The following is a 14,575-nucleotide window of genomic DNA, read 5'->3' on the forward strand; positions in this document are numbered from 1 at the left end:
TACCTGACTTCAACAGTAAGGCATACTCATCCCTGTGGGCAATTCAAAAAATGAAGAAAATTAAAAGCAGCCCTTTTCCCTCTCCCAAAGATGACACTCTAAGTATTTTTGAATACATGGATGTGGAGTTCTGATTCTGGGAGGATGGAATAAGCCCACTCCACCCTGTCTCTCCTGCTGATGTGGCTGTAAAACCTGTGGCATGTGGCATGAAGCAGCCCTTTTAGGGCTCTGGAAAGTACATGGTGACAGGCAGACTAAACAGCAAGACTAGAATTCGAAGTACCACTGAACTAGCAGTGGGTCTCGCATTGTTTCCTGCAGTATCCCCCTACCTGGACTCAGGTGCAGACAGGAAGAGCCAGGAGAAACCTCTAGTTTGGGGAAGAGCTGGAACAGGCCTCAGAGAGAGTGGGGAATCACCTTTGTTCTTTCGCTCTTCTCTGGGCAGTTCAATGGGGGCAGGAGCCTACTAACACTCTGAGGGAGGGAAAGCCCTGTTCCTTTTTGTCTCTCTCTTCCTCTACCTTGGCTCAGGCCTAGGTGCAGCCACAGTGGTGCATGGCAGAGCTGGGATAACCAAGGCCAGCTTTCTAGCTGGAGGATTGAGGAGGAGAGTTCCAGATAGCAGGAAAGGACACCAGGGAGATCACAGAGAGGGAGGAATGTGGGCAAGTGGCCACATATGGCTGTTTGTGAACCTGTGGGCTCAACCTTGAGCTGTGCATGCATGAATCTGACCCTAAACAGCTCACCAAACCCTTTGAGACCTGAACTAAGAGATCAGCCACCGTCTTGGAGCCAGTCCAGCCACAGCGCGGTGCTCCCAGGGGGCAGATCTGAATACGACTGCAAAGGCTTTCTGGCACTGAAGCCACAACACAGGGCTGGTGGGAGCTTGGGGGCCTGACACTAGCCAGGCCAGTTGCCTGCTAAAACAAAGATATCAACATTTCCATAGGGTTTAAACAAGACCCAGACTCTCGTAATACCATAACATTAAAAATGTCCAGGATACAGTCCACAATTACCCAGCATACGATGAACCAGGAAAACATCAATTCATGTGGAAAAGACAGCAGATGCTAATACCAAGGTAGCCCATGTGTCAGAATCTCCTGACAGACTGTGTGGTGGACAGAACGCTGGTCCCATAACCTTCGCCCCTTAGTGTCACCCCTGAGAAGGGAAAAGGAACTTTTCAGATGTAATTGAGGATACTAATCAGCCAACCTTAAAATAGGGGGGGATTATCCTGGATTAGTATCCGTGGTGGCACAGTGGTTAACAGCATGGCTGCTAACCGAAGGAATGGCAGTTCAGATCCACCAGCCACTCTTTGGAAACCCTACGGGGCAGTTCTACTCTGCCCTGTAGGGTTGCTATGAGTCGGAATTGACTCAACACCAGCGGATTATCCAGGGTTATCCAGGTGGGCTGCATCCCATTCCATGAGCCCTTAAGCAGAGGGGAAGGCAGAGGGATTTGAAGCTTGAGGACTCGACTACTGCTGTTGGCACTGATGATTGGGGGGCCACAAGCCCAGGAATGCAGGTGGCCTCCAGAAGGTGAAAACAGCTCCCAGCCGACAGCAAGGACACGGGGCCTCAGTCCTTCTGCCCCACAAAACTGAAGGAGCCTGGACGTGGTTTCTCCCCCAGAGCCTCCAGATAGGATCCCCAGCCATCGATGCCTTGACTTGGGCCTTGTAAGACCCTGAGCAGAGAGCCCTGCTGAGCCATGCAACTGAGATGATCCAAGGGGGACCGTGTAAGCTGTTGCATTTGTGGTGAGTTGTTACGGCTGCAATAAAAAACGAATCCAAACTTTAAAACAGCCATTGTAAAAGTGCTCCAAATATTTTGTAAGAGTACTCTTGAAGTAAAGTCTCAGCAAAAGAAATAGAATATGTAAAGAAGAAACAAACGAACCTTCTAAACTGAAAAATACAGTAATGAAAATGGAGATGACAGAGTTAGTGAATTTATGATACCTGGATGTCTGTTTTTTTAAACAAAGTTTTTTATTTTGTCTTTTAATCTTGAATTTGCACCTGGCTTTGGACCTTGCTTCCCTTCACCGTTACACCAAAACAGCACATGGGGGGATCTTCCTGCCTTTCCTGTGAAGATTTTGACATTAAATGAGGCAGCTTCATATGGAAAAAGTGTTGAAAATCAGGCTTTTATCTAGGTTGTCTCTCAGATCCTTTCGGCTCTTAACACTTTAGTTTTCCTGTTATGTAATTTTGTTTTTAATATAAAGTCAGAATGCCTGAAGATCTAAAACACACACTTAAAAAAAAGACCAAAAAATACACCAAACGCATTGCCGTTGAGTCAGTTCCGACTCATGGTGACCCCGTGTGTTACAGAGTAGAACTGCTTCATGGGGCTTTCTTTGCTGTAATCTTTATGGAAGCAGGTCACCGGACCTTTCTTCCACGGTGCCACTGGGTGGATTCGAACCTCCAACCCTTAGGTTAGTAGTTGAATATAAACCGTTTGTGCCTCCCAGGGATCTAAGGGGTAAAAGTAAAATTTGTAAGGTTTGCAAATAATGGTTGTATTTTCAAAGGCATCTCTTGAACCAGTGATCTTTTATAATGTGTTGTTGGGTTTGTCTGCAAGAGAGATTCCTTTTCTATCAGGCACTTAGCCGTTGTTTTATATCGTGAAGGAGGAAGGCTGGGATAACATAATTTCATGACGTTTGTTTAGTTTTTGGCTACCAGGTACTATAAATCAGTTGAATCAAGAACATATCTCTATTTGTTTTGTTTCCTCACTGAGCTGTCTTACCACAGAATCATGGATTCTTAAGAGTTGGGGAGGGTCTGATTAGCCCCTTCTGCTGCGTTGTAGATGAAGAAGTGGAAGCTGGCAGCAGCGAAGAGAGCCTATTCACACAGAGGTGGGCTTAGAGCCCAGGTGTTCTCACCTGGATTCTCCAGCACTAGGCGGCGGCAGCCTTCCTTGGTGCCGGCCTTTTTCTTTGTTCTTTGTCACAGCTTGCTGGACACCCTTCTGTGTCCGTAGGCAGCCCTCCCAGGACCAGGGGTTTTTGAGGTGGATGACTGCCCTTCTCGGTGTTTGCGGGACAGTGTTGCCCCCAGTGTGTCCTCAAAAGTCCTTAGTCTTCAAACGTGTAATCTGGCTATACCTGAAGTGCCTTGCTGGGGACGTGTGTGCAGGTAAATTCTGCGGCTCCTGGCTTCCCAGGCCGCCTGCACTAGCCGGGGTTTCTGTGGCACTCTGCCATGTCAGCCTCCGGTCTGAAGGAGGAGCATGCCCCGTGTTCTCTGTTTATGCAGCCAGGCGCAGGCTCTGCTTTTTCAGCCAGCTCCTCCAGCCTGACCTGGGCCAGCTGTTTCTCATCAGTTCTTTGAGTCCAGGCCTTGCACTACAACTCCTGAAACGCTTTCTTTGCTTCCTTATATTGACTGAATTGTTTGCTCGCTAATTCTAAAATGCGTCAGTCCTGCTTAGAAAGGGAGTAAAAAGGGGTCTTTTCTGTTGCTACATCGTGGTGAAGAGGTAATCCAGATCAGGGTTGAGTTACTAGGTAAGACTTCCACCTACGTGTCATCGGCATAAAAATTCATTTCCGACACTTTGGGGATTTTAGGCATGTTAGACAAGGTAGTAAAATGACAAGTGTTTTATTCCATTTTTATTGGTTGGTCAAAGTAGAAGTTTGTTTTTTGATCCTCCTAAAAGAGACAACTAAAAATATCTCAAGGAAGGTGGATTTTTGTAGTGTGACAGAAATGCTAGCTAGTTTCCTCTGACATAAAATATGGAATATATTTCTGGCCGAGGAGCTATGTATTAGGGTTACTCAGTGGGAGGAGAAGTATTCTTAGTGGCCAAGTCTGACTTTCAGTCCTGGCTCTGCCACTTCTGAATTGGGTGTTCTTGGCAGATTTTTTAGCTGAATTTTTCTCAACTGTAAAATGGAAATATTATGTCATAGGGAGGTTTTTATTATTAAACGAAAATATATGCACAGGAGCCTGGTTTGTAGTAGGTAGCACTGTCAGGCTATAGCGAATGACTGCTGACTGAGCAGCCTCGTGTTTCTACAGGAAGTACCAGTATTGCTAATTCTTCTGAAATAGGTCACGGACTCTTGAAACCAAGTTAACTGGCATACAGAGCATTTAGGTTATGTATCAATTTTCTGTTGAGCTCCTTACTTTGTAGTTTTTCTTAATCCTAAAACTGATGTAATTATTAAGTGGGACATGTTTGCCATATTGTTGTGTAGTAGTAAACAGACGTTTGTTCTGAAGTACGAGCAGCAGGCGACCTTAGTGGTCGTTCCTCCTGAGTGAGCTGGTCTTCCTTAGGTGAGCCTCAGGAGGGAGACTGGTTGGGTGAAATCTAGCATTTGAACTCATCTTTTTTTTATACCTGTGAGGGATAAGAATCAAGATCAGCACAAAGCTGGCCCCATGTGAAGTGTATTCCCCCACTTTTGTTTTAACTACTCCGTGAAACTTTGTGAAATTGGAATGAGAAAGCTTATATTGACGGTTCTCAGAACCCTCATGTATCTCATGTTTAATATCAGTGGCGTGAAAACAGTTACTTTCCAAAGTGGTGTTTTATGACTACCGTTTTAATTTTTTGTTGTTACAGTCTCACAGTACATGGTGTTATGAGACAGCTGGTGTGTTCTTTGATGCCAGCGACGTTAATTAAGGGAATACTTAGCGAATATTTACAGTAACGATTTACTTCTTACTGTCATGGGGCACACACCCTGGCTGGAAGGAGCACTCTGAAAATGACAGGTGACGGACTGCTAACCTGAACCACAGTGACCTGAACCATTCCTGTGGTTCAGGTTGGAGATGTGTGGTCAGTGAGGGGAATTGGTCATTGTTCCCTGGAGTTTGAAAGGGCTTAGCATGGGATGGGGACGGGGGATAGACGACAAAACACTGTGCTGCTTTATCTTTACGCTCCACTGCTCACATTTTACCGTTCCCAGGGGCTTCAGCTTTCTCATTTTCTGCTTTCTTATGTGACACTTGGGATATGCATGGAAATGCTCACCCTGGTGGGTTTAGAGAGGTTACCGTTGTTAGGGAAGGTGGAAGTGTGTGGCTGGAGTTGTTTGGCAGTGGGTCACTGAGAAGCTTTTGGAACCTAACTAAAGAGATAAAAGGTTTGTGCACTGATTTGTCCTCATAACCACATAAGAATGAAAAAGAGGAAAGGGCCAGGAGATGAGGAGCAGTCAAGGTGACACACGAAGGAATGGGATAGAAATTTAGGAAGATTAATCCTCTCTCTCGATACAGTGGCTGCAACAGTGGGCTCAAGTGTAACAATGATTGAGAAGGTGGCTCAGGACTGGGCAGTGTTGCGTTCTGTTTCCGTAGAGTTCCTATGCGTCAGAACCGACTCGATGGCACCTAACAACGACAATGTTAGTAAATACAATTAAAAGTAAGCCAGTATCGTTCAATTCTAGCTGATACTTAGCCTGTCTGTCTTTGTTGAAACCAGCAGAGATTAGCCCTGTTACTCTGGCCCTTAGACCTGGGCCAGTTATTTGGCCCTCTTAGATCCTCAGTGTCATTATCTGTGAAATGGTGGTGATGATAACAGGTTATTGTTAGGATGGCTTATGGCAGGTGCCGGGGATGGCCCAGTACATAGAAGGTGCTTGCTGATACCAAGTGCTTGTAGTCCTTATGGTCATCACCAAAACTGTTATCCAGCATGGTGTCTGAAGTTACCTCCCAGCCCACAGTGATACCCACATCACCCGAGGGAGACTCTGAGTTAGACCAGAGACTGGAAAGCTGGCAAGAAAGGCAAGCCTGGCCGTCCTCAGTGACTTCCCTGCATTTTCTTCCTCCTTGAGTAGCCTGCCTCTTTGCCTGAGTTGGAAGAGATGAGGGAGGGTCCCAGGGTGCTTCCAGCAGGCCGCAAGCTGCCCTGACAGATTGTGAATCGGTGTCACGTGATACAGATTCCCATCATGGGAAGCCCTTAGAAAGCATTGTAAGGACAGGGACTGTTTTGGGCTGAGGGAGAGTCAGATGACAAAGGTGGAGGGTTGTGAGCAGGAGTCTCTGGGCAGCCTGGGAGAGGAGAGAGAGCTACGTGCTGCCTTTACCCTCTGCTCAGTGAGTGGGGGCAGCGACTTAAAGATGTTAACTGCAGAAACACATCGTGAGTTGCTCATCGGTGAGGGTTTATGAGTTAAATGAGTCAATAGGCGTGTCTGCTTTGTAGAAGCACTGACACTGTTCCTATGCATGGTGGGGTGGTGATCGTTTTATGCTCCACAGATGTGTGTATGAGCAGAAGATAATCTTTTTTAACTTTGCTTTAATCTAAGACTCACAAGTTGCAGTAATAGCACAGAGTTCCTGTGTACCTGATTTTTTTTTTTTAACGTTGTCTTGTTACCTAAATAACTGGTGATTATTCTTTCGTCTGTTGTCTTCACTCTTAGCTGGTGGAGCATGGGGGAGATTGAAGGAACGTACAGAGTCCTCCAGACCCCAGGGACACGCCTGGGAGTCCAGAACCCCACCGGGGTGAGCACGCTGGAGCCTGGGCAGGGCCTGTTGGCGACCATGGCTCAGGCCTCGGCCCGGGGGCAGGAGAAGCACCTCAGTGTCAGGGTGAAGCTGCTCGACGGCACCGTGGAGGCATTCAATGTCGAGGTAAGAAGATTCAGGTGAATTCTAAACTGTGTGCACCAGGTATTATTGTTTCTAGAGAATGTAAATCTTAGTGTGTATTCTGCTTCTGTTATTAAGGAAAAGGCATGGATTGCAGTCATTTTAGGGCTAGTAAATGTAAAATAATAAGAATTTCTCAGAACTTTAAATGTTTTAGATACGTGTTTTTATTTTTTTTTTATTGTGCTTTAGGTAAAAGTTTACAGCACAAGTTAATTTCTCTTGCAAAAACTTAGATACATACTGTTATGTGGCACTAGTTGCAATCCCTGTGATGTGACAGCACTTTCCACCCAGGGCTTCCCGTGTCCATCCAACTAGCTCCTGTCCCTCCCTGCCTTCTTATCCTGCCTCCTGAGAGGAGCTGCCCGTTTGGTCTCGTGTATCCGCTTGAACTAAGAAGCACACTCTTTACGAGTATTTTATGTTTTCTGGTCCAGTCTAATCTTTGTCTGAAGAGTGGGGCTTCGGGAATGGTTTTAGTTCTGGGTTAACAGAGTGTCTGAGGGCCGTAGCTTAGAGGGTTCCTCCAGTCTTAGACCATTAAGTCTGGTCTTTTTACATGAATTTGAGTTCTGCACCACACTTTTCTCCCACTCCATCAGGACTCTGTTGTGTTCCCTGTCAGGGTGGTCGTTGGTGGTAGCCAGGCACTATCTAGTTCTTCTGGTCTCAGGCTGATGGAGTCTTTGGTTTAGGTGGCCCGTGTCTCTTGGGCTAATATTTTCCTTGCACCTCTGCTGTTTTTCATTCTCCTTTTCTCCAAGTGGGTTGGGTGGAAGCATATTTTCTAAAGATCAAATATTCTGTGTGAAATTCCATTTTGCTAGTTAGTGTTTGCAAATTTATCAGGTTTACCAAGTGTAACACAATAATATCTCTAGAAACTGTTACGTCAGGTTTCTCCTTTTGGGTTAGAAAGTGGTCAGCCTTCTGTCTTTAAAATTCCAATACAAGTTCAGTACTTCCATTCTTCATCTCTTCTTAGAGATGGCTTGAGTTGTGCTGAAGGGCACAGACCCTGTGGCCGGGTTGTCTGTGGGCAAGTCGTTTCTGGCTTAGCCACTGGCCACCTGAGTGGCTGGGACATCTTGTAGCCCCGTATGTGTCAGCTTCCTGCTCTGTATATGGGGGTGATCGTAGGCCCCCCTCAGGGAGAGAGAATTAAGCAAACAGCAGAAAAGAGTCTGGCATGAAAAGCGCCTTGTGTAGTGTGAACATATAATTCATTTTCAAGGACAGCAATAATACAACCTTTATTTTGAAAATTCTCTAATAATTGTGCTGATAATGTTGGCAAAAAAATTGTGTATATATATATGTATGTATGTGTGTATGTACGTATATATGTATATGGAAACCCTGGTGGCGTAGTGGTTAAGTGCTATGGCTGCTAACCAAAGGGTTGGCAGCTCAAATCCACCAGGCGCTTCTTGGAAACTCTGGGGCAGTTCTACTCTGTCCTATAGGGTCGCTATGAGTCAGAATCGACTCAACGGCACTGGGTTTGGTTTTGGTTTGGTTACATATGTATATGTATATATAGCCATTTAAGTAACACCGTTTACTTTCTGGAGTCGTGGTGGTGCAGTGGTTAAGTGTTTGGCTGCTAACCAAAAGGCCGACAGTCCAAATCTACCAGCAGTTCTTTGGAAACCCTATGGGGTGGTTCTACTCTGTCCTATAGGATCGCTATGAGTTGGAATTGCCTTGATGGCAGCAGGTTTGGTTTTTTAGGGGGGTTACTTTCTTAAAAAATTAGACCCTGTGATACACTGGGAAATATTTTTCTGTCTTGCTAAACGGTATTAGAGTGATGCTCTTTTAAAAAATTATTTATTTTCACATGTAATGCATGAATGCATTCTCTTTTTCTGATATTTTCATGTTGGTTTACAGTAGCACCTTTAGAAGCTTTTCTGCTCTCTACTTATTTCCGTGAAAGTAAGGACAAGAGAAGAAACTTCACTGTTGCAGGAGGTTTATTTATTCCTGGGGATTTCTATTGAGAAGTCAGGATGGAGCACAGAACATGGAAAATTGTGGAGCTATGGGCAATACTGTGAAGACACCTAAAGGAAAGCTCTCTTGCACTGTGGCCCTGGTGCTGCATGGGGGGACCAGCGTCGGGGCTGGAGGGAGCTGTCAGGAGGCATCTTCCGGTGTGGAGCTCAGGGCATACCGGCCTTCTGTCAGGTTCTAGGGTGTGTGTGTGCGTGTGAGTGTGTGTGTGCTTATACATGCGTTTGTGTGTATCAGTGTGCATGTGTGTGTGTGTGCACATGCATCTACGCATGGAAATGAGTGTTACCTGATAGTAAATGACTAGTATATAGATTTATAGGGTTAGAACTCAAGGGACCTTGAGTGCTTTTTTTTTTTAGTTTTTATTGTACTTGAAGTGAAAGTTTGCAAATCAAGTCAGTCTCTCACACAAAAACTTATGTACACCTTGCTACATACTCCCAGTTGCTCTCCCCCTAATGAGACAGCCTGCTCCCTCCCTCCTTGAGTGCTTTTATTAAAGGTCTTACTTGAGGAGGAAACTCTGGTGGTATAGTGGCTAAGAGCTACGGCTGCTAACCAAGAAGGTTGGCAGTTTGAATCCACCAGGCACTCCTTGAAAACCCTATGGAGCGGTTCTACTCGTCCTTTAGCGTTGCTATGAGTTGGAATTGACTCGATGGCAATGGGTTTGGTTTTTTTTTTTTAATTTGAGGAGGAAATATTTCATCAGGGCAGTGGTGATTGAAACTGGTAGGACCTGTCCGTCCAACTTCTTACAGTCACCTCTTGTGTTTTAAAAGTAGACGCAGCATTTGCAGAGAAAATGGTGTGAGACAAGGCAGTCTTTGAACCTGCAGAGTGTTGGTGATCTCTGACAAATGAGTCACCTGGTGGAAACAGGTTAAAGGTCTGGGAGTTACACTGAGCTCCGAATCTCTTCCAGTCGTATGTTCAGAAGAACTTCTTACCATGTAGCCACTGAGGATAAATGTATTTGCTGTGGTCTGGGTTTGTTAGGTTAAAATGTTGTTGTTTTAATTATACTATTTAAACTTTAATTTTAAAGTATCATTTATTTATTCCTACTTAATAATCTTTATCAACTAAAACCACTACCAAAAAGAAAAAAGCACAGGTTTACTGTTTGAGTCATAAGAAAGGTGTACTCCCTGTCTGAGAAACTCACTTCTACTGACTGGGTCGTTTTATGCCTAAGGAAATTAGAGACAGCATTTTGTGAAAGTTTCAAAATTTTTAGAGTTTGTCAAAGTTTTAATAAGTTGAGTTTATTATTTCACCTAATCAGGTATAATCATGTTTGTTTTTTTGATATACCTGCCAGAGTTGCTAGAAATTAAAGAATTTCATTTAAAAACCATTGAGATGTATATAATTGTAAATAGTAGAGAGAGATTTACTTCAAGGAAATGGCTCACACAGTTGTGGGGGCTGGCAAGCCCAAAATCTGTAGGTCAGACCAGAGACTTCCGTAGGCCTACCGCCCAAAATCCAGAGTCAGGTGACAAGAAGAGTGCAGGGTCAAGAGAGAGAACGAGCAGGCTCTACCGGCTTATCTATCTGTATTCTTGAGGCAGACCACACCCACTGAGGAAACTCCCCTTTCAGCTGATTGACTGATCCCATCAGATCACATCATGGAAGGTCATTACATTGCATCACATCACATCACAGAACACTCAGAATCATAGCCTAGCCAAGTTGACATAGAAGATTAACTGTCACAGTCCACCCCTTGTCGACTTGACACCTATACATATGTTCTTAAACCATACGTAGTTTCCAAATGTAGACAGTTATAAAGTCATACTTCTGCCTGTGCCTAATCTTTTTTATATCTTGTATTTTATAATAAGTAATGGGATAAGGGAGGTAAGAAAACAAAGCGTGCGCCCGTGAACGCACACACTCTGTACACGTGTATGTACAGTCATGCGTCACTTAAGGTCTACGACACATTCTGTGGAATAGAATGTTACGTGATTGGGATGTTGTGCAAACACCGTATTGTATACAGGCAGTACAGGTTACAAATGTCCAATTTACATACGACTCACGATTACGAGCCAACCCCTGTAAAGCCTGTTACAGGCATGCGCCGCATAGTGTCCGGGCAACGTGTGACCACATATACACCTGTGGTCCCGTGCGCGCCCTCCAGGGGATGCCCGCAGTCCGACTTGGCAGCAAAGCTGCTCTGCTTTCTCCACCTGCAGAAACAGTACCCCCTGCTGCTGGGAGGAGTGAGCACCCCATCCTGCTCTCCAGCACCCAAGGTCGGTAGGCATTGCTGAGACCACTGCCTGCTGCCTGGGCCTGTGCCCAGAGCCTCCCCACCATGACCTTTATGGGGTTGTGAGGTCACATGCTGGGCAGGACTTGGCTGAGTGCTCACCTGAGGCATCCGCAACGGGAACTGCCCAGGCTGTGCACTGCACAGCAGCTCCTGGGCCCGTAAGCCCCAGAGCCCCATGTCCCCATAGACCCAAGTGTTCACACAACGTCTAAATCACATAATGTCCTATTTCATGTAACATATTGTGGACGTTAAGTGACACGTGACTATATATTAAAAATTTGAGGTACATACAATGGTTCGTAATAACAAACGGGCACTGTTTTGCAGCACACATCAAAACATCATTACTATTGTTACCGTATTATTATGTTAAAGATGTTTTAGTGTATCTGGAAGTGTTTCTCTAATGCTTTCTATGCGTAGAAAGGTTCACTGCATATCATACACTAAGACAAGCATTTGACTAAACAACGTTAAATACGAACTATACCTAACTGTCCTGATTTTCATACAAATTTGACTTAAAGAGAGACTTAAGAAAGAACTCATTTGTAATACAGGGGCTACCTGTATAAACTTATGGGACCACCGCTGTATATGCGGTCACACATTGCCTGAATGAAAATATATGGTGCGTGACTGTATATGTAAAGAACCCTGGTGGCACAGTGGTTAAGTGCTTGGCTGCTAACTGAAGAGTTGGCAGTTTGAACCCACCAGCTGCTCTGCAGGAGAAAAATGTGACAGTTTGCTTCCTTAAAGATTACAGCCTTAGAAACCCTATGTGGCAGTTCTACTCAGTCCTGTAGGATTGCTATGAGTAAGAACTGACTCGGCAGTAGTGGGTATGTGTATATGTATATGAATATGCACATATGCTAACTTATATCAAAACAAGATAGAAATACTCAACAATTACTGTCCTTGTTTCTGCAACTGGTCATGTGGTCGCAGCTGGTATTTACAACCTTTTCCCACTACCCCCATATTTCCTTTGCCCTTAGCAAGCACCTCACTGTAGTTCTTTGCCTGGTGGGATAACCCCAACCTTTGTTCATGAAGGGCCTGGGCCACTAGTAGTCCTTTCTGAATTGGTTTGCTGTAGTTTTCCATTGACTTTAATCACAGGGAATGGCAGTACTAAGAGACAGCCTAAGGGAGTCTCTGTATTCCAAACATACTCTTCTTTACCCACATTATGTACTAGCAGTCCAATTTCCTCTTGGTAGTCAGGATCAGTCACGCCAGCCAGTATGACAACTACCTTCTCTGCCTGTTGATCCAGAGGCATGAGAAGCACAAAGTGGCCATCACTCAGGTCCATGTTTCTCATTCTCAACCCCTCTGCCCCCCATTTACCTCCTGCCCCCTCCCCCTCCCCCTGCATACTTGATTACACAGATTGTAGTCAAATGGTTTTGTTGTTGGGCCTACAAGATGTCGACTTGAGGCTGCAGGACAGTGGGTGCACTGAGTCCTTCAGCCCTTGCCCTGCAGCTTCCCACTCTTTGTAGCACACGTGTGGGTCAGCTGAGTCCTGGTGAAGACCCTCCCAAACCCATGCTGCATGTTGTCTTTCTCCTAGAATGCACTTCCCGGGTGTGGGGGCTTTGTCTTCCCCACTGTGGGTCTTCAGCACTTGGACGGTGCCTCACTCCGTCAATACATGTTGAATGAATGAAACCAAAAGTAAGATTGGTTAGCATGTTTCCTTCTAAGTGCTTTCTAACCTCAGGGAATCAAGCATTTTGTTTTGGGGTTTTTTAGTCATATACACCTATCTTTTTTGTTTACTAGATGTATTTTTTTTTTTTTTTTTTACTTTATTTTTCACACTTAAATCTTTAGCAGTAACGTCTGTAAACTTGGGGGTTTGATGTACTGACGTCACAGTTGAAAAACACTGGCTTCCTGCACATGCGCGGTTATGAAATGCTGCCACTGTGTGTGACGTGCAGAGTCCCCTAGCCGGTATTAAAGGCTCACGTGTAAGGGACTGTTTTCACTTAAGGAATAATTTGACATGTTAGTTATTCTTGAAATGCTTATTTTTTGCTTTGGCATAAAGATATCCCTGTTGGTGCCATGCCTCTTTCCAAGCAGTTGTGGCTAATTGTTTCGTGTTTGTGCTAAACAAGTGAGTCGGCCTGTGCTCTCATCCCTGGGTTTTGTTCTGAGAGGTGAGCTCTGCATACATCGACCATCGCCTGTCTCAGAGTGTGCTAACAAAACCTTGTTAAGTCTTTTGTCACAGCACATTGCCACAATGACGCTGAGCGTTTCCAGGGCTCTTGCTGATGGCAGACAAGCCTGGTAAATAAAGCTGACTGAATGTCTGGGGTGTTTTGTTCCAGCAATTTCTTTCTAGATCCAGATAATGCATGCTTGTTCAGTTCTTGTCAAGATGGTTCAAAGCTACAACTTATAAACAGTAAAGGGTCTGACCTTTCCTGTTCAGTAATATTTAACAGTGTTGTAGGGTCTGGCTGTGATGAAATTTTAAAAGTTATTTTTAATGGCTAAAGAGGGAGGACTTTGATAAAGAAGTGCCCCTTGGATGACTGATAACTGATGCATGATTGTGAAATTAGCGCTGTTGCTGAGCCTGGTCCCCACGATGGGAACGTTGAACGAGTAGAGTATTTCCACCTCACAGGGGCCTGAGGGTCCCAGGGGAGGGAGAGCGAACCTGGCCAGGAGGAGCCGCTGAAAAAGCAGTTTGCCGCTCAGCCCCCTGCAGAATGTTTGAAGTTTGGTTTGGAGTTGTCATGCAGCTATTTAGAATTAAAGCTTTTATTGACGCCATATTTTTAAATCAGCATTCATCTCGTTTGTAAGTATCTCTGTATCTGTAATTACCCTTGTTCATATGTCATTTGCCGTGAGAAGCTTAGACAGCTAGGATTTTGTAAGATAAGTAAGATATACGTAATAGTTCTTTATGTTGATTAATAATTAGACTAAAAGACTTCTTTAATGTGTGGAAGGGCATTTATTTTAATCGTGCAGAGAAAGGGGGAGAGATCTGTGTGAGGAGACTCAAGAGTAGGCCCATTTGTGGAAATAGGATTCAATTCTGTCTTATTTTGAGTGGCTTTGACATTTATTCATGGAATTTTAGCTACCCAAAGGTCACTTAGTGACCAGTTTTTTGATTTAGTAAAGTTCCCACTTGTATTCAGTTGATTAAATAACTGAATCCTGTGGTTTTGACATCGGAATCTGGTCTTAGATCTAGCAGTCTCGTTTCTGAGCCATCAGAGAAGCAGTCTGGAAGCTTGTGTGTCAGCTTGCCGCTCCCTGTGGTGGAAAGTCAGAGAGTAGAAACGCTGTTAGCTGAAAGCCCGTGTTAGGCGAGAAGAATGCCCAAAGCCTGGGCCGCGGGGTAACGAGGAGTGCGAGAAGAATGTCCAAAGCCTGGGCCGCGGGGTAACGAGGAGTGCGAGAAGAATGTCCAAAGCCTGGGCCGCGGGGTAGGGAGGAGTGCGAGAAGAATGTCCAAAGCCTGGGCCGCGGGGTAACGAGGAGTGCGAGAAGAATGT

At 44.9% G+C, this 14,575-nt stretch overlaps 1 protein-coding gene across 3 annotated transcripts in view; it reads left to right on the forward strand.

Annotated features, from left to right (window-relative positions):
• Positions 1–14,575, forward strand: part of FARP2 (FERM, ARH/RhoGEF and pleckstrin domain protein 2) — a 101,222-nt gene that overhangs the window by 5,789 nt on the left and 80,858 nt on the right. For all 3 annotated transcript variants that reach the window (XR_007518019.1, XM_049888723.1, XM_049888725.1), the window contains exon 2: positions 6,478–6,691. Coding sequence is in view for 2 of the 3 variants with exons in the window: in XM_049888723.1 (XP_049744680.1) it covers positions 6,488–6,691 (204 nt within the window). In the remaining variant the exon portion in view is untranslated. The remainder of the gene's footprint in view (positions 1–6,477; positions 6,692–14,575) is intronic.

This window comes from Elephas maximus, chromosome 6 (genome assembly GCF_024166365.1).
Source record: "Elephas maximus indicus isolate mEleMax1 chromosome 6, mEleMax1 primary haplotype, whole genome shotgun sequence".
Taxonomy (NCBI): Eukaryota; Metazoa; Chordata; class Mammalia; order Proboscidea; family Elephantidae; genus Elephas; species Elephas maximus.